This window comes from Mastigoproctus giganteus, chromosome 4 (assembly GCF_048544385.1).
Source record: "Mastigoproctus giganteus isolate SK-2022 chromosome 4, ASM4854438v1, whole genome shotgun sequence".
Lineage (NCBI taxonomy): Eukaryota > Metazoa > Arthropoda > Arachnida > Uropygi > Thelyphonidae > Mastigoproctus > Mastigoproctus giganteus.
The window spans coordinates 240,372,922-240,392,210 of NC_143578.1; the positions used below are offsets into that span (position 1 = coordinate 240,372,922).

Below are 19,289 nucleotides of genomic sequence, written 5' to 3' on the forward strand. Positions count from 1 at the left end.
AGAGGAGAGGCGAGCCATTTACACCGATAGCCACTGCATACATTCCCTACTATCCGGGTTTGACTGATCATATAGCTAGAATACTGAGAAAGTACCAGACGCGGTGTGTGCAGCTTCCAGGACGGAGGCTGCGCACAATCGTGTCTCAGGTTAAAGACCCCATTGAAAAAGAGAACACTAGTGGGGTCGTATATAGCATTAGATGCCCGGATTGTGGGGAGTGTTATGTAGGGGAAACGAAACGCCGTCTTAAAGATCGTCTGGGGGAACACACTAAGGCGATAAGAAATGCGGAATATGGCAAGTCCGCCGTGGCCGAGCATTTTTGGGAGAAACAACACCAGATCTCTCCGGGCGATGCTATCATCACCGATCGGGCGCATAAGTTCTGGGACCGTAAGTGGCTCGAGAGTTTGCGGATTTGTTCTACCATTAACATAAATAGGGATAGAGGTACGCGGATTCATCCCATCTTTGAGACCGCTATCCTCAAAAGGGATGAACGATTCCGTGTGGCTTCCACTCGAGCCACTTCCAGTTCCACAACGCGAGAGAACAAAGCACACGAGAATGGAAACACGTGAGGAGTACCGTTAGCCTGCTGATATTTAAAGTTGTACTGCATAGCAGGATTTACCGCTGAAGAAGAAGGCTGAGCCTTTGAAAGCTACGGGTTTTTATCGTTTTAATCTATATTTTATGCATTGTATTGATTGTAATGTAGCAGATTTTAATAATTTATATGTAGAGTTTATTTTAAAGTTAAATTTATTGTAGATGCGGGTATTTGATTTATTATAAATACAGTTATCAAAAGTTTAGTTTCCCTGGTGTTTTTATTTCTACTTCTACGCAAGGTTGGTGCAAAACACTAAAATCACAGTATGGATATACCCAACCTCAGAGGCCTGTTTGAAGAAAAGAGAAAACAGCTTTTTAGATGTAGGGGAAGCAGTATTCATGATGTGTTTATGCCGAGAAAGAGTAAAAGTCAGGATAATCCCTAATAGAGATATGTGATCTTGTCTAGAGATCTGAGAGTGGGCAAAAATAAACACAGATGAAGTAGACTCCTTTTTGCAATATATGAAAAAGTTGAGTTTTAGAAGGATTTAAATTAATTGGATGGGAGGTATTTGTCACCCTTTTTAGGAACTTCCAAATATGAGCAAATTTAAAACAGGAGGAAAAACACCAGTGGAATAACAAAGTGTAAAAAGAAGACAAACAGAAGTAAGATCAGGGGCACAGGCTTTTAGAACAAGTGAAGAAATACTATCAGGACCTGGAGCTTTCTTTGCATCAAGATTGTTCAAAATTCTTCTGACATCCTTTTTATGGAAGACCACAGAAGGCATCAAGTGGAGTGTACTGGGAATGCTAACAGGAGGTTTACCAAGATTATCAATACAAGAGTTAGAAGAAATGTACAGTGCTAGTGAGTTATCTTTAGCTGAGGAAGTAATAGAACTATTAGGTTTTAACAGTGATAGGAGTATAGATTAGAAAAAGGTTCCAGCCAATAGCTTTGACAAGAGACCAGAATGCTCAACTATTATCTAGATAAGAAGTTTTCTACCCTTAGTCTCTTCAAAATCTTGTTTGGAGTGATTAATAACTGCTTTAGAATTGTTGCAGGCTTTAGTGTAGGCAGAAAGTGAACCTGGAGATTTATATGCAAGCCAATTGTGATATGCAACATTCTTGTCTAGAACAGCCATAACATAAATATTGGAAACCAAGGTAAAGAACGATAAAAAGGTAGAATGCGGAATAGAGGATTTCAATTGTACAAGAATAATTTCACTGACACATTTAGACATATTTCTTTCAGTTCTTTCTCTTTCCAAACAAGTGACACACTCATTATACTTTTCATTATCTCAGACCCTCATAAAATGAGGGTCTGAGATAATGAAAAGATGCATTACAACTCTAGTGATTAATGAATACAATTCATTTTAGATGAAATTTACTTCTCTAAAGCAAAATAAATTTTTATAACTTACCTAATTGAACAATCTACTATAGAACAAATGTACTGTCCTACAAAGGCTAGAAAGTTCCCAGTGTAATCCTGGTGGAACTGACGTAGCAAAGTTAAAGTGCCAACTACAAATGGTAAGCCATCAATTGGTTCTGTACCCTTCTTACTCACGAGACCACCTATATAAAATTAAATAAATCAATCCCCATAAAAAAAGTTCTGAATACTTTATTTTATTGCAAGTATAAGAGACTGTCTTTTAATAAAATAAGGTTATTTGGGTTTTTTTTTTTTTTTTTTTAGGAGCATTAGCAACTAAGGCCATATTACTCCGGGGATATGCGGTGGTCATTCCCTGACCTTTCAGCATCCTCCGTATTTGGTGGTCACGGGCACGAACCACGGTCTAATCAAGAAGCGTGTGTGCTACACACTGCTGCTCCTGCCCACCTGGCTACGGAGGCGCCTAATAAAATAAGGAAGAAAATATATTAGAATGACTCACTAATTGCTTATTAGTTAAAGTACTAATCAAAAAAAAAAAAAAAAATTTAATGATCTTTTTACCTCACTTGAACTATTCAAGGTGAATGAATTTTTGGTTTTAGACATTTTCTTCCTTTGTTAAATAATTATTTTAATTTATTTTTTAGACTAGATAACAGTCAAGGAGTCAACTATGACAAGATAGTGAATTTCAGAAATATCCAGCATGATACCAAAATACGCCAATTACCAGTAAAAATAAATATATCACATGAATCAATAGTGATCTTGAATCATAAAAGAAGGCCTAGAAGAACAGTTTATATGTTAAGCTCTTTACACTGGTCTACTATAGTGGAGGATAATGTTCATTCTCCCTTACATCTATCAAATAAAATTTTCCCAAAGCTCTTTCTACTCTTCTGTCTATTAGTCTCAGATGGGTATTACAAGATCACCCTAGGATTACTGTGGTTTTCTTCTCACTTCTCTAGAACTCAGGGCGCCTCCGTAGCCAGGTGGGAAGGAGCAGCAGTGCATAGCACATGCTTCTTGATTAGACCGGGGTTCGAGCCCGTCACCACCAAATACGGAGGATGTGGAAAGGTCAGAGAATGACCACCGCATATCCCGGAGCAATATCGCCTTAGTTGCTAATGCTCCTAAAAACCAAAAATAACTAACTATCTAGAACTCAGTTCCAATTATTTAAATATTCCAGATTGTTAGGAAGAACTGCAACTATACAAGAAATGAAGTAAAATAAATGTGGCAATAAAGGAAATATTTACATCTGTTTTTTTAAATATGGTCTTTGTTTTCGCACTCACAGCTACTGTCACCTTCAATGGGAAATACTGGCATTGCACTACTTTAAAATAAATAGTGCATCAAATATTTGCTAATTTTTTGAAGATTGTTAAAATATTCACTTAAATTACATGTACAAGAAAATTGCTGTAATAGATATGCACTTAAATAGAAAACCCCATAATAAATACTAGTATCATGTTTATATGTATTAGCATTAGCATTAGTAGAGGCATTTGATGCAAGAAAGCAAGCTAATGCAGCATAAGCCAAAAAAAAAAAAAAAGCCACTTCCACTTCACCCCTCTGTTCGTTCAAAATACCTGTCCAGCTGAGCCTTAAACTTATTTAGGCTATCAACTTCCACGACAAGGGCTGGAAGTCTGTTCCACCAACCAACCACCCACTGGCTAAAGGCAAATTTCCGCACACCTATCCTACATCTGTCTTTCCTCAATTTGAATTTATGCCCTCTCAGGTGATTATTCTGAGCGAGAGGAAGTATCCCATCAGCATTGAGCATGCTCAAACCATTCAAGGCTTTATACACCTCTATCAGATCACCTCGCTGGTGCCTAGTCTCCAGACACTGTAATTTGCAAAACTTAAGCCTTTCTTCGTAAGAGCACCCCTTTGTTCCATTCACTAATCTTGTTGCCCTTCTCTGTACTCGTTCCAGCAGCTCTACATCCTTCTTGAAATGAGGCCTCCAGACCTGTATACAGTACTCTAGGTGTGGCCTGACCATTGCCTTATACAAGGGAATAATCACCTCCTTATCCCTGCTAGAAAAATTCCTATATATCATTGACAACACACTATGAGCTACTCTTGCAGCCCGTCTGCACTGCTCAGAGAACTTCATGTCTGCCTGCAGGTCCCTTTCATTCTCTACCACTGTCAGTGTAGTACCACAGAGTTGATACGTTGCTCTGGGGTTGCTGTTTCCCATGTGTACTACTTTACATTTGTCAATGTTAAACTTCATTTGCCACCTCTCAGCCCATCTGCTCAACCTTTCCAGATCCTGTTGCAGCAGCATAGTGTCAGTAGTGTCCTTGACAACCCTGCCTACCTTTGTATCGTCTGCAAACTTGGACATTAAGCTTGATATACCCTCATCAATATCATTTATAAATACAGAAAACAATAATGGACCCAACACTGAGCCCTGAGGGACTCCACTAATAACATTAGTCCACGATGAGCAGTGTCCATTGATTACCACTCTGTCTTCTCCCCCTCAGCCACCCCTTTATCCACAGCAGCAATTTGCCTCCAATGTCACACTGCTCCAATTTGTGCAGCAGTCTTCCATGTGCAACAGTATCAAAAGCCTTTCTAAGATCCAAGTATATAATATCAAAGTTATTCCCTGCATCCAGTTCCTTTGTGACTGCATCATAGTATCCAATCAAATTGGTCAGGCAAGACTTCCCCTTAACAAAACCATGCTGTGTCCGAACTATTACTGAAGTCTTGTCTAAATGATCCTGCAGTGCTTCTTTAACTAGTGCCTCCATTAATTTCCGTGGAACAGAAGTTAAACTCACAGGTCTATAATTACTTGTGTCAGCCTTTGATCCTCCTTTGTGAATTGGGGTCACATTTGCACATCTCCAGTTTGTGGGTACCTCCCCTGAGTCCAAGGAAGCTCTCATAATTATGGCTAAGGGTTTGCTGCCTCCTTTAATATAACTGGATAGATCCCATCCACCCCGGGTGCCTTTCTTGTGTTTATCTTCAACAATTTCTCCTCCACTTTACTCTCAGTTATTACAAGATTCTCTAGCTTACTGCTAGAGTTGAATACACCTCTGGCTTTCCCCTCGCTAAATAACTCCTCATGTGTGAATGTCGATGCAAAATATTCATTTAGTTTGTTAGCTACCTGAGCAGGATCCTCAACAGTTGACCCATCGATATCAAGTGGACCAATCTGATTCATCCCCTTCCTTCTAGAGTTTACATAAGTAAAGAACTCTTTGCTGTTTTTCTTTGCATCCCTTCCCAAAGATTTCTCGTAATCTGCCTTCGCCTGCCTAACCTCCTTTGTAACTTGGTTACAGATCAAATTGTATCTATCATAGGCTTCTGTGTCATGTGTTAATTTGAATGTATCCCATGCATGTTTCTTCTCTGCCATATGCCTCATCAGTTCATCTGACATCCATTTAGGCCTAAACCTTGAACAATATTTCTTAGCTGGTATGTAAAGCCTAGTAGCTTCCAAGATAAGTTAGCATTAGCATTAGTAGAGGCATATCATGCAAGAAAGCAAGCTTATTCAGCATCACCCAAAAAAAAAAAAAACACACACCACTCCCATTTCACCCCTCCGTTCGTTCGAAATACCTGTCCAGTTGAGCTTTAAATTTGTTTAGGCTATCAACTTCAACAACAAGTGATAGAAGTCGGTTCCACCAACCAACCACCCGCTGGCCAAAGGCAAATTTCCGCACATCTATCCGACATCCGTCCTTCCTCAATTTGAATTTATGCCCTCTGAGGTGATTATTCTGAGCAAGATGAAGAATCCCATTGGCATTGAGCATGCTCAAACCATTCAAAGCCTTACACACCTCTATCAGATCACCTCGCCGCTGCCTAGTCTCCACACTGTAATTTGCAAAACTTATGCCTTTCTTCGTAAGAGCAATCCTTTGTTCCATTCACTAATCTTGTTGCCCTTCTCTGTACCCGTTCCAGCAGCTCTACATCCTTCTTGAAATGAGGCCTCCAGACCTGTATACAGTACTCAAGATGTGGCCTAACCATTGCCTTATACAAGGGAATAATCACCTCCTTATCCCTGCTAGAAAAATTCCTGTATATCATTGACAAGACGCCATGAGCTACTCTTGCAGCTCGTCTGCACTGCTCAGAGAACTTCATATCTGCCTGCACAATTAGCCCCAGGTCCTTTTCTTTGAATGCTTCCCATTTTGCATTTGCTGTTGGTAACATCATCAGTTGGTCCCACTGTATAGAATTTAAATACTGTCTCAGTCCATCGTAGTCACCTTTACGAAAGCAATAACCTTTCCCTTTACTCCTAATGGTAGTTACCTCTTTGAGTAAATCCCACTTCAGCACACTGTGATCACTGCCACCTAGTGGTTCATTTATCTGCAGATTCTTAATGCATGAAGAATCACTGCTGATAATCAAATCAAGAGTGTTCCTCCCTCTAGTTGCCTCCCGAACATGCTGATGTAGAAAACAATCATCCAATAAATCCACAAAAGCCTTGATAGTGTGTGAGTGACCAGCCCCCAAATTCCAGTCAATATCTGGGAAATTAAAATCTTCCATTATAAGACTCTTTGATTTACTGGCCCACTCTATTTCCCTGTACAGTTTCTTATTATACTCATCAGAGTCATTAGGCCTATAGCACACTTCTACTCTCAATTTTGATCTCCCGATGCTTATGTCACACCAAACTGACTCGACACTGCACTGTCGAGCGATGTCCACTGGCTTCACTTCCTTGGATTTTATGTATTTCTTGACTAATAGCATAACCCCTCCTCCCTTCCTATCCAGTCTATCCTTTCTGTAGACGTTGTACTCCTCAAATTCCAGTTCTGCATTCCTTATATCTGTGTGACACCACGTGTCTGATATCCCAACAATATCTGCTTTTGATGTTTTGAGCAATACCTCAAATTCATCAAATTTATTTACTAAACTCCTAGCATTGGTGTACACACATGTATACATGCACCTATTTCTATTCTTAGCTACCTTAACACAACCCATGTGTTTACTTGTACTGCAATGACTCCCGGCAGTCTCTGAAATATCCTGCATCTTGTTTTTCAGGCTTCTGCTCATTCCAATAGAAGCAGTGCAAGAATCTCTTTCACCTCTGCCAGTGGCTACTGTTAATCTATTCATCTTTGTCTCTCCCCAAGCTAACAGTTTTCTGACCCACCTAACACTGCCTCGATAGCATCAGCAAATATTCTTGCACTCTTTCTATTTAAGTGTATCCCATCCCTGTAGAAGCAATCTCTCCTGTTAACAAGTACAGTCCAGGCTGAAAAAAATTCTACCCCTTGAGCCTTGCACAATCCCTCCAGGGCCGAATTGATCGACAAGGCTCTCATCATATACTCCCTCCTATCGTGTCTGGGCAGAATTGCAGACACTTTCAAATTCAATCCTATTTCACAGCTTTTTTTCAAGCAGTGACCTGTACTTGTTAAGCAATTCTGCCGGTCTCCTACTCTTGATATCATTAGTGCCAAATGTAAGAACCACAGGGAAACAAAAATAAAGATAAAAATTAATATTTTAATTTAATGGATATTGAAGAATTATTGAAATCCAATCAAATCAATTCCACTTTGAAAAATTCAGATGTGCAAAACAGAAGTCAAGAAACTGCTTCTTAGCATAATTACTAAAATAATCTTTATTATGAACCAAGGAAAACGAGACACATTTTGTAAAAAAATTATTTCAGGGTTAGACCCAGGGTGCTTTGTTTAAAAGCATTTAGGTAGACTGTATTTCTGTTACCAATAAAGGGTCAGCTATAACATTTGTCTCTCAATGCTAAAGTTAAGGAGGAAAGCATTCTAATTTCTTTTTATATGGCTAAAAATACTCATACCCAGCCACGTTGGCTGTAAATTTGGGTATTCCCAAATATTAGCAAAGTCAGTTTCTCCAACTATAAGTTTTATCTTAAATTTACTTTCAAAATGCAATCTTAGTTTCCATTTCTTTCAGCATTCAAAAATACCAGTTTCTCCATGATCTACAAAAAAAAAAAAACTCCACTCAGTACAAAGTGAGATCACCAAAGATATCAAGAGAATATTTAATATACCAAAATATGATATCATGCTGCAGTGGCGCAGCACATTTTATATAATTTCTTTAGGCTATAGAAATACTATTCACACTCACCTATACTCTTTACATATGTAAGCCTCGTAAGCTGTGACACTGTAAACAGGAAAAGGAAGAGGGAAAGATGTGGCAATGGTCGCGTTGTACTATAAATCTGTGGGAAAAAATGAATCAGTCTGTTTAAATTCTTTTTCTCTCAGAGCAATAATAATTATTTATTATCTTTAAATCATTAAAAAAAGCTACCTGTGGAAAGTGTAGTTAGCAACTTCATTGTAACTGCTTTATGGCAACCAATATACCAGTGACCAGTTAATAACAAGGGCTGCATTTTTCATGGCAACATACAGACTTGATCACATCACACAACATATTTACTAGTGACCATGTATAAACCACAGTTAGCTCTAAACTTTGTAATTATTTAAAAATCATTAATTCTTAATTCAGAAGTACAGGCCGTTTCAAAATTACAAGCTAAAATTTTGCATATCTTGGACACTAGGATATTCTAGGGGTCAAAACAAAAAAGTCACATAAGCATGTATCCAATTCTGAATGATTACAGAGCTATGGCTGTTTGAATTAAAAAAAAGACACATACACACACCTAGTAAAATGTTTATTCATGCTAGACTGCTTATTTCTTATTCTTAAGTCTGCTTATTTGTTATTTTTTCAATTCAAAACTCCATAGCTATTTTGTAACAGCTGAGCTCCATAACATTATTGGACACAATTTATGACTTTTCCCCTCTTATTTTAGATCCCAGAATTTTTTGCATAGTTTTCAAAATTACCTTGTATTATTTTATCAAGAATGTGCTAAAAAAAATTGACTTGTTGGGAGCATTAAGAGCACTGCATTTTTCAAAGTTCAATGAAAATAAAAGACACTATTACATCTCACTATCACTTAACACAGGCTGGCTATGTTTCAAGGTTCTGCAAAACCTACCTTTTATATTACTGCACATTGTCTTGTAATTTGTTCTTACTACCTCTGTTTGGAACATTATTATAACATTTGGAACATTATAACATTATTCCAAATATAGAGAAAGGAACATGTTATTCTCTTCCCCCTCAAAAAAGTTATGCCCCTCTAAGCACTTCTGTGAACAGTCTTAGTAAATATGCAAAATTTTGCAATTGGTAACAAATCATCATACTTTCAATGGGGGGAAAAAAAAAAAAAAAAACACTTCTGAAAAGTATTTGGAATGTTATCATAACCTGGATAATTATGCAAGAACTTTATTGCAATGGGTTTGGCAATTTGTTTAACAGGAGAGGAGCTTCAATCACGTCCGTAATTATGCCAAAAAACGTGGACACAAGCTATCTACCTGAGCAAACTCTGTTACATTACCTTACTTTTTGATACAAAAATGTAACTAGAAATCTAATAATTTAGATTTCTAGTTACATTTTTAAATTCTTCAGATTAATATTTGCCCCAACACTCAATAATACAATATAGCATATAAATGCATCTTATGTTGTAATATGCATCATTTTCAAATATTTAAGTAAAGCATGTAATATTTGCATTTTCAGTATTTAAGTAAAGCATCTCACCTTAGCTAGTGGGTTTGTCATTCCAGTCCATTCTAAATAATTTGTTAGCTCATATAAGAGAGGACTATCATCCTTTGGATAAGGCTTACTTGGATCTTTATAATGGGCTTCAATGGCTGTTAGTAATGACCTGCAAATTAAATTTATTATTAACACCTGAAGGGGGAAAAAACCTGCCTACTACATATCCAGAAAATAACTATTAATTAGTTAATTGTTAACTATTAACTCCATTAATTATATCACATAATTTTACTTGTACTCTTGAATTTAATACACTGATGTTTTAACTCCACTTTGGGGACCCTCTACAGACTAATAGAAAAAATAATAGCAGCTACTATTAAATTAATATCAAAGTAACATAAATATGAATAACAATATAACAACTATAATTACAGAACACACTAACATAAAATATAGCTGAGCAGGATTTATTAATGCCTTTTGAGGTGGGTCTTGATCCCAGATGGCTCAGTATCTATATTTTGGGGAGTAAAGTTGAGGATGAAGCTCATGACTATTCTGGATTTTAATGGTGTTGAGTGGCAGAACTGGAAGTCAAGCACATTGTCAATATTTACCAATTTTACATAGATGGTGATAATGATATGGTTATTTCTTAATTCAGATGAATGTCCAGAAAACAAAGGGGGAGGGGTGATCATTTTGGGTTCAATGGTGAAGGTTATATATTTGTGTTGTACACTGAGAAATTTGTGAAAACTGTTCAGGGCTTCTCTGATCATTAGAATGTCATCTGTGTACTGTGTTCTTAATCTTATCTCCACATAATAAAACATTAAATGACGTATCTATATATGTTTTTCTTGTTTGCTGGTTTACAGAGAAGTTTAAGAGCTAAATGAAACAAGAATCATTGCTTACCAATACCTTATGCTGCACATGTCAAGAAAATTCTTATTGTGCTGTAGCTTGTTTTTTCCTGTAGAGGTCAGTTTGTTTCATTGCAATCGGTTAAGTTTTGATTGAACTGTGCTTCTTTAAAATGAATCAATGTTTTAACCCTTTGGCAGCAAAATGAGTGATCATAATTTAGAGCAAAGAACTGTTATTAAATTTTTAGTGAAACTCAGTAAAAATGGCAGAAATGGAGATGTTATGGAAAGTGTAAGGTGATGAAACCATGAGTCAGCCACATGTGTACGAATGGCACAAACAGTTCAGAGAGGGATAGAAAATGTCCATGATGACAAGAAGATGCCAATTTCAATGACAGACGAGAAGGCTGAAAAATTCGAGAGATAGTGCACCAAGACAGTTGGATGAGCATTTGACTAATTGCAGAACAGTTACACACTGACAAAGAAACAGTAAGAACAATTCTGACAGGTAAATTTTCATCATGACAATACACCGTGTCATTCCTCTATTGCAGAGTTTTAACAAAAAACAAGATTGCAATGTTGCAGCACCTGCCTTATTCACCAGATCTGGCATCATGTGACTTTTGTCTGGTCCCAAAAATTAAAATCCACCTCGAAGGAAAATGACTTAAGACAGCAGACATTCAGAAGAACAAAACAGCAATTATAGGTGGTATCTGCTGAGGCTTTCTGCTGCTATTTTAAATCCTGGAAATCACAAATGGAGTGCTGCACAGATGCAGCTGAAGAGGATTTTGAAGGGCATAAACATTGAAGGGTTGTATTTTAAATAAAAAATAATTAAAAAATATTTCTCATTTATTTTCAGCTGTGCCTTGTATCTTAAGATTTCATTTGTTAAATTTGCAATTTCAAGAACTTCAAAAATAAATATAAGTACATGGATGCCACATTTCTTTCTCTGAACATAAGGTACACTGCCAATGAAAAAGTGTAACAACAGCTTGCTGTCTCCTTCACCTCCTCTCATATCTCTCTGCTGTTTTCTAACTGTATATGTTATTGAAATAAACTAGAAAAAATTGTGTATATTTTACTGTGCATCAATGAAGATTTTCAGACTTCTGTTCCAATTTGGAACAAGTGAACTAATTCCCCCGGGTGTAAAATTTTGGTCCCACCTAAATGTGACCCACCTAAACTGTAAAAAAAAATCCAATTATTTTAGAAATTGTATTTACAGATGTCAATTCATCATTTTGGCTTCTCTTAATTTCTGCCCTCAAGTCTAGTTGACATTGTCACCTGCCACTCATATGGAGAGATCTGGGTTCAATTTCTGTCAATGACTGGAGGAATTCCTGAAGTCCTCTTAATTAGTAGATCTCAAGCAGAGTGTAGGGTTTCCCTGTGAGTCATTCCGGGTTCTTTCTTCAGCATGCATAACATGTAAATTGGCCTGTAAACACACACACACACACACACACACACACACACACACACACACACACACACACACACACACACACACACACACACACACACACACACACACACACACTTCTAGGCCTTATAAAATTATGGTTATGAGTGTATATTTGTGGGCCATTAATACCAATATATACACTGCATTTGCTTTGCATTAGTAACATCTTCTTGTGTAGAAATGAACTGGTCTATGACACTGGAATGCTCAAAGATGAGAAGGGCTGATATAAGATTGCCATGTGTAGTTCACACACACATGGTGATCAGATTTTGATTGTCTGTGAAGAAGAAGGGGTCGGCATGGAGATCTTTCTGCTTGAAAATGTGAAATGATTGTGGGGGGAGCAAGATTGTCATAATATAACTCTCTAATAGAAATATAAAAAAAAACATACTAGCAGGAGTGTTAGTGTATGCTGTACATCTTTCGGCAGTATTTTAATAAAAAAAATTATATACATATAGAAAGCACAATGACACAATTAAGAAAAATCAAAGCTGAAAACCAAATCTCTATAGAAAAAAAAAATCAACACAATGGCAAAAATTTGCCATTTTGTATGCCAACGTGGAGTTGTAAAGAATTTCTTTAAAATTATATTTCTCTAATTAAAAAATAATTAATGCAGATCAAAACAGAAAACCATACTGGAGGAATATCAACACTGTTCTTATATTGTTTTGTTTATTATTTTTTATTTTTTTTGGTTGTTAAAATACAATACACCTATTAAATGGTGATCTCCAAGTAATTCTACAGCGGGATAGAAAGACAGAGAACTTAGTTCAGCTTCAATAATCATAAAACTGAATCCTCTCTATTAACAATAAAAAATTCTGCTGCTCCATGATCATCTCAACTTTATAGACAAGAGTACATCTCTTTATTGGAATTAACCGTGACTTATGTTTATTGGCATAAGAATATCACTTCCTCTGTATCAAAAAAAACAGGCTTTCTCTTTTGCTTTTGGTGTTACATATTTCAGTAAAAAATTAAAAATCTGTTCCATGATGATTTTAGAAAAATTTAAATACCATTTCCCATCTGGGAACAATATTTAAATTTCTCTAAAATTCCTTCACTTGATTTAAAAGAGCAGTCAGGTCAACTAATGACCTTTTTTTTCTCTCTCTCTCTCTCTCTCTCTCTCTCTCTCTCTCTCTCTCTCTCACAGGTTCTAAGACTGAATGAAATATGTTACATTCAAACTCATTCATAACCCAGTTGTATAATCACTGATGGTGTAAAGATAAATGTTATACTTATACCCATCCCCTGCTAGCATGAACCCACATATATAAGGTAATAAAATTTTAAATCTACTATTCTTGATAAAACTGAGCTACTATGAAGTATACTTACTCATTCATACTTTCTAAGGCATTTGCTAAATGTTTTGAGTCAAATTTGCAAGATGTATTTAATTCATGAACGATCCTTCGCCTAAGAAGTTGCATCTGTCCCACCTAAAATGCATATCAAACTAACTTTAATATGCTTGATTAAAAACAATTTAAACACAGAATCAAAACAATAATTTCTACCCTCAAATTTTTATATCATATAACAAGAAAAAGAATACCACATTATTACACCAAAATTGCTAAGTGTTCCCTGAATTTTATATTTACAGAAGGGTTAATCCTCTAACTATTTCATATATCTACTTATTTCCAAATAATGCCTAGAGAAAGTGCAGGTGCTTGTGCATATGTGTGTGTACACAAGGTTAGCTTTACATTACTAACACATATCTAATACTTTGGCCACCTTTTTCCAGCAATGCAGCCTGTACACTTCTTGATCTACAGGGTGTTCAGTAATGCCCACATGTTGTCAGGTGGATGGTCATAGCATCAAATGTGCTATTCCAGTAGGCCCAAACATGCACACAATTAAGTTGAGCTTAAATGAGTTGGGCGGCCATGAGGGGACAAAGAGAATTCATTTTCATGTTCCTGAAACCATTTAGCAACTTGCTAGGCATTGTGGCATGGCATGTTGTCTTGCTGATAGACTTCAGAGTTGTCTGGATACATTTTCATCATAGGGGTGAACCTGGACAGCAAGAATAGAAAGGCAAGCATCCCCATCAAGCCGCTGATGATTTGGGAAATTATGTTCACTTAATGTGTTTTTCTTTTATGCAGTATTTTTCAGGAATAAGATGTGTCCATTAACAATGATTACCTTTTTTGATAACTCACTCTTTTGCAAGGTCCATTATTAACAGTGTTCAGTTAATAATGGACCTTGCATTTTTGGGGACAATGTATGGATTTGCCTGCACAATGTACACATTAGTGACCACATAAATCATGGTCCCTCATATGAGGCCATGTATTTTTTAATTGAAATCTTGCCATATAACATGGAAATCTTAAATATTAATAAACAAAGAAATGTAAATGAGTATTTTAAAATATGAGCTGAACAGTGCTTTTTTGCAATCTTCTATAAATATACTTTATTTTAGAGAACAAATATTTAAGTTAAGTTACCTTCAGCATACTTTCCAAAAACATTGACCATGACTTTGAGGCACGACTTATAGGTCCTCCATAGACACGACTGGGTTGTGCTATATAAAATAATCACTTATTATTACTTTATTTACCCAAGTAGCTTTATTCAGAATTTTCTAAATATAGAAAAAATAATTTCTCAGACTATATTTTCATATTGCAATATTTAGAAATTAATATATGCATTTATATTTAAGATTAAAAAAAGCTTTGAAAATTTCAGATCAGATCTGTTAACCTCAGTTCTTTGTGGGCTTACAAAAGTCAAATTTGAAGAAATTCAATCTACAAGTTGATAAAATTGAATCAGTGTGATAGAGGATTTGCTATATTACAAAAAAATAAGTCTGGTTTTTTTTTTTTTTTTTTTGAAATTCTGATTGAATTTTAACAATTTCACTCTGTCAATCACATCAAATGACCACATATTAATATTTAAAAGAGTTTATATACAAAATTTTCATTCAAAATTTCATGGAAAAATTTCTTTCATGGAGCCTACTGCTATTGAAAACTCACTAATCAATCCTGCCCACATACACATTTGGGAAACCCACATGTGAAAGGATTAATGTGCAACATTTCTTAAATTCAAAAATCATTTATTTGGATAATGCTGTCTCATACAGTCTTGATCCATTAGCTTGCAATGTCAAGAACATGCAACTTAAGAGTTCTCCTCAGGCATGACAATTAAACTAGTGATAAGTTAGGAAAGCAGGTAGTCAGCTCTATACCATTCAGATTCTATTTCTGAGAGTTAAAATATTTTAGAATATTTTAACTCTCAGCATAACAAAAGGTAAGTTTCCTCATCTGACCTACTGAATCAATTGGGGAAATATGCTGGCTTACCTTGTACTGATACGCATTATAATCTATGAGATTTTGAATATTGCTGTGATCTATATAATATTTGCTGATGCTATCGAGGCAGTGTTAGGTGGATCGGAAAACTGCTGGCTTGGGGGGGATACAAGGATTAATAGATTAACAGTAGCCACTGGCAGAGGTGAAAGTGATTCTTGCACTGCTTCTATTGGAATGAGCAAAAGACTGGAAAACAAGATGCAGGATATTTCAGAGACTGCTGGGAGTCATTGCGGTACAAGTAAACACATGGGTTGTGTTAGTGTAGCTAAGAATAGGAACAGGTTCATGTATGCTTGCTTGTACACCAATGCTAAGAGTTTGGTAAATAAATTTGATGAATTTGAGGTATTGCTCAAAATATCAAAGGCAGATATTGTTAGGATATAAGAGACATGGTGTCACACAGATATAAGAAATGCAGAACTGGAATTTGGGGAGTACAATGTGTTCAGACAGGATAGGAAGGGAGGAGGGGTTATGCTATTAGTTAAGAAACAAAATCCGAGGAAGTGAAGCCAGTCTACATAACTGGACAGTGCAATGTCGAGTCAGTTTGGTGTGACATAAGCATTGGGAGATCAAAATTGAGAGTAGGAGTGTGCTATAGGCCTAATGACTCTGATGAGTATAATAAGAAACTATACAGGGAAATAGAGTGGGCCAGTAAATCAGAGAGTCTTATAATGGGGGATTTTAATTTCCCAGATATTGATTGGAATTTGTGGGTTGGTCACTCACACACTAGCAAGGCTTTTGTGGATTTTTTGGATGATTGTTTTCTACATCAGCATGTTCGGGAGGCAACTAGAGGGAGTAATATACTTGATTTGATTATCAGTAGTGATTCTTTATGCATTAAGAATCTGCAGATAAAGGAACCACTAGGTGGCAGTGATCACAGTGTGTTGAAGTGGGATTTACTCACAGAGGTAACTACCATCAGGGGAAAAGGGAGCAGTTTTTGCTTTCGTAAAGGCGACTACGATGGTCTGAGACAGTATTTAAATTCTATACAGTGGGACCAACTGATGATATTACCAACAGCAAATTCAAAATGGGAAGCATTCAAAGAACTTATCTTGGAAACTACTAGGCTTTACATACCAACTAAGAAATATTGTTCAAGGTTTAGGCCTAAATGGATGTCAGATGAACTAATGAGACACATGGCAGAGAAGAAAAATGCATGGGGATACATAAAAATTAATGGGTGACATGGAAGCCTATGACAGATATAAGCTGGTCTGTAACCAAGTCACAAAGGAGATTAGGCAGGCAAAGGCAGATTATGAGAAATCCTTGGCAAAGGATGCAAAGAAAAACAGCAAAGAGTTCTTTACCTATGTAAACTCCAGAAGGAAAGGGATGAATCAGATTGGTCCACTGGATATTGATGATTCAACAGTTGATGATCCTTCTGAGGTGGCTAACAAACTAAATTAGTATTTTGCATTTACATTCACACATGAGGAGTTATAAAGAAAGAGGAATACCAGAGGTGAAATAAACTCTGGCAGTGAGCTACATGATTTTGTAATAACTGAGAAGGGGAAGGAGAAATTGTTGAGGATAAACATAAAAAAGCCACCTGGGGAGGATGGGATCTATACAGTTATATTAAAGCAGGCAGCAAAGGAAGTAGGCCAACCCTTAGCCATAATTATGAGAGCTTCTTTGGACTCAGGGGAGGTACCCATAGACTGGAGATGTGCAAATGTGACCTCAATTCACAAAGGAGGATCAAAGGCTGACACAAGTAATTATAGACCTGTGAGTTTAACTTCTGTTCCAGGAAAATTAATGGAGGCACTGGTTAAAGAAGCACTGCAGGATCATCTAGACAAGACTTCAGTTATAGCTCGGACACAGCATGGTTTTGTTAAGGGAAAGTCTTGCCTGACCAATCTGATTGGATACTATGATGCAGTCACAAAAGAACTGGATGCAGGGAATAACTTTGATATTATATATTTGGATCTTAGAAAGGCTTTTGATACTGTTGCACATGGAAGACTGCTGCACAAATTGGAGCAGTGTGGCATTGGAGGCAAATTGCTGCTATGGATAAAGACAGAGAGTGGTAATCAATGGACACTGCTCATCGTGGACTAATGTTATCAGTGGAGTCCCTCAGGGTTCAGTGTTGGGTCCATTATTGTTTTCTGTATTTATAAATAATATTGATGATGGTATATCAAGCTTAATGTCCAAGTTTGCAGACGATACAAAGGTTGGCAGGGTTGTTAAGGACACTAGTGACGCTATGCTGCTGCAACAGGATCTGGAAAGGTTGAGCAGATGGGCTGAGAGGTGGCAAATGAAGTTTAATATTGACAAATGTAAAGTACTACATATGGGAAACAGCAACCCCAGAGCAACGTATCAACTCTGTGGTACTACACAGTGAAAATGGTAGCGAATGAAAAAGACCTGGAGGTAACTGTGCAGGCAGATATGAAGTTCTCTGAGCAGGGCAGACGGGCTGCAAGGTAGCTCATGGTGTCTTGTCAATGATATGTAGGAATTTTTCTAGCAGGGATAAGGAGGTGATTATTCCCTCGTATAAGGCAATGGTCAGGCCATATCTTGAGTATTGCATACAGGTCTTGAGGCCTCATTTCAAGAAGGATGTAGAGCTGCTGGAATGAGTACAGAGAAGGGCAACAAGATTAGTGAATGAAACAAAGTGTTGCTCTTACGAAGAAAGGCTAAGTTTTGCAAATTACAGTGTCTGGAGACTAGGCACTGGCGAGGTGATCTGATAGAGGCGTATAAAGCCTCGAATGGTTTTAGAATGCTCAATGCTGATGGGATTCTTCCTCTTGCTCAGAATAATTACCTGAGAGGGCATAAATTCAAATTGAGGAAAGACAGATGTAGGATAGATGTGCGGAAATTTGCCTTTAGCCAGCGGGTATTGTATACAGGTCTGGAGGCCTCATTTCAAGAAGGATGTAGAGCTGCTGGAACGAGTACAGAGAAGGGCAACAAGATTAGTAAATGGAACAAAGTGTTGCTCTTACGAAGAAAGGCTAAGTTTTGCAAATTGCAGTGTCTGGAGACTAGGCACTGGCGAGGTGATCTGATAGAGGTGTATAAAGCCTCGAATGCTGATGGGATTCTTCCTCTTGCTCAGAATAATCACCTGAGAGGGCATAAATTCAAATTGAGGAAAGACAGAGGTAGGATAGATGTGCGGAAATTTGCCTTTAGCCAGCGGGTAATTGGTTGGTGGAACAGACTTCCATCCCTTGTTGTGGAAGTTGATAGCCTAAATAAATTTAAGGCACAGCTGGACAGGTATTTCAAATGAACAGAGGGGTGAAATGAGAGTGGTTTTTTTTTTTTTTTTTTTTTTTTTGGCTGATGCTGCATAAGCTTTCTTTCTTGCATCATATGCCTCTACTAATGTTAATGCTAATATCGAAATATTAGGAATCAAATAAACAAACTACTAGCAAACAGTGATAATAATATAATAAAAAGATATAACTATTGTATAAGGAAGCTTTCTGTTCTTATAAGGTGATTGCTTTAAGTGATCTTAGACAACATACCTTTTTTGGTGGAACCATTTGGTTCCACCAAAAAAAGACGAATTTGTAATTTCAACAAATACAAATATTAAATGGAAAATTTTCAAGGAAATTATTCTGGAAGCTATCATTTTGACTTAATATGAATGTTTACTAATTTCCTGTATGATTTCATTAATCTATTAAGTGAATATTAAAGTGTTTCAATAGATGTAAATGTAATCATTTTAAATATACTCCTCTTCTGCAGAGTGCCATTTATTTGAAAACCAAAGTTGTCTCTAA

The 19,289-nt window shown here is 36.7% G+C and overlaps 1 protein-coding gene across 1 annotated transcript in view; it reads right to left on the reverse strand.

The window, feature by feature from the left end:
- Positions 1–19,289, reverse strand: part of Strump (WASH complex subunit strump) — a 162,182-nt gene that overhangs the window by 16,891 nt on the left and 126,002 nt on the right. Inside the window, exons 21-25 of the mRNA XM_090372123.1 lie at positions 14,572–14,651; positions 13,433–13,536; positions 9,731–9,860; positions 8,207–8,303; positions 2,010–2,166 (exon numbers count right to left, since the gene is read on the reverse strand). Of these exons, the coding sequence (XP_090228249.1) occupies positions 2,010–2,166; positions 8,207–8,303; positions 9,731–9,860; positions 13,433–13,536; positions 14,572–14,651 (568 nt within the window). The remainder of the gene's footprint in view (positions 1–2,009; positions 2,167–8,206; positions 8,304–9,730; positions 9,861–13,432; positions 13,537–14,571; positions 14,652–19,289) is intronic.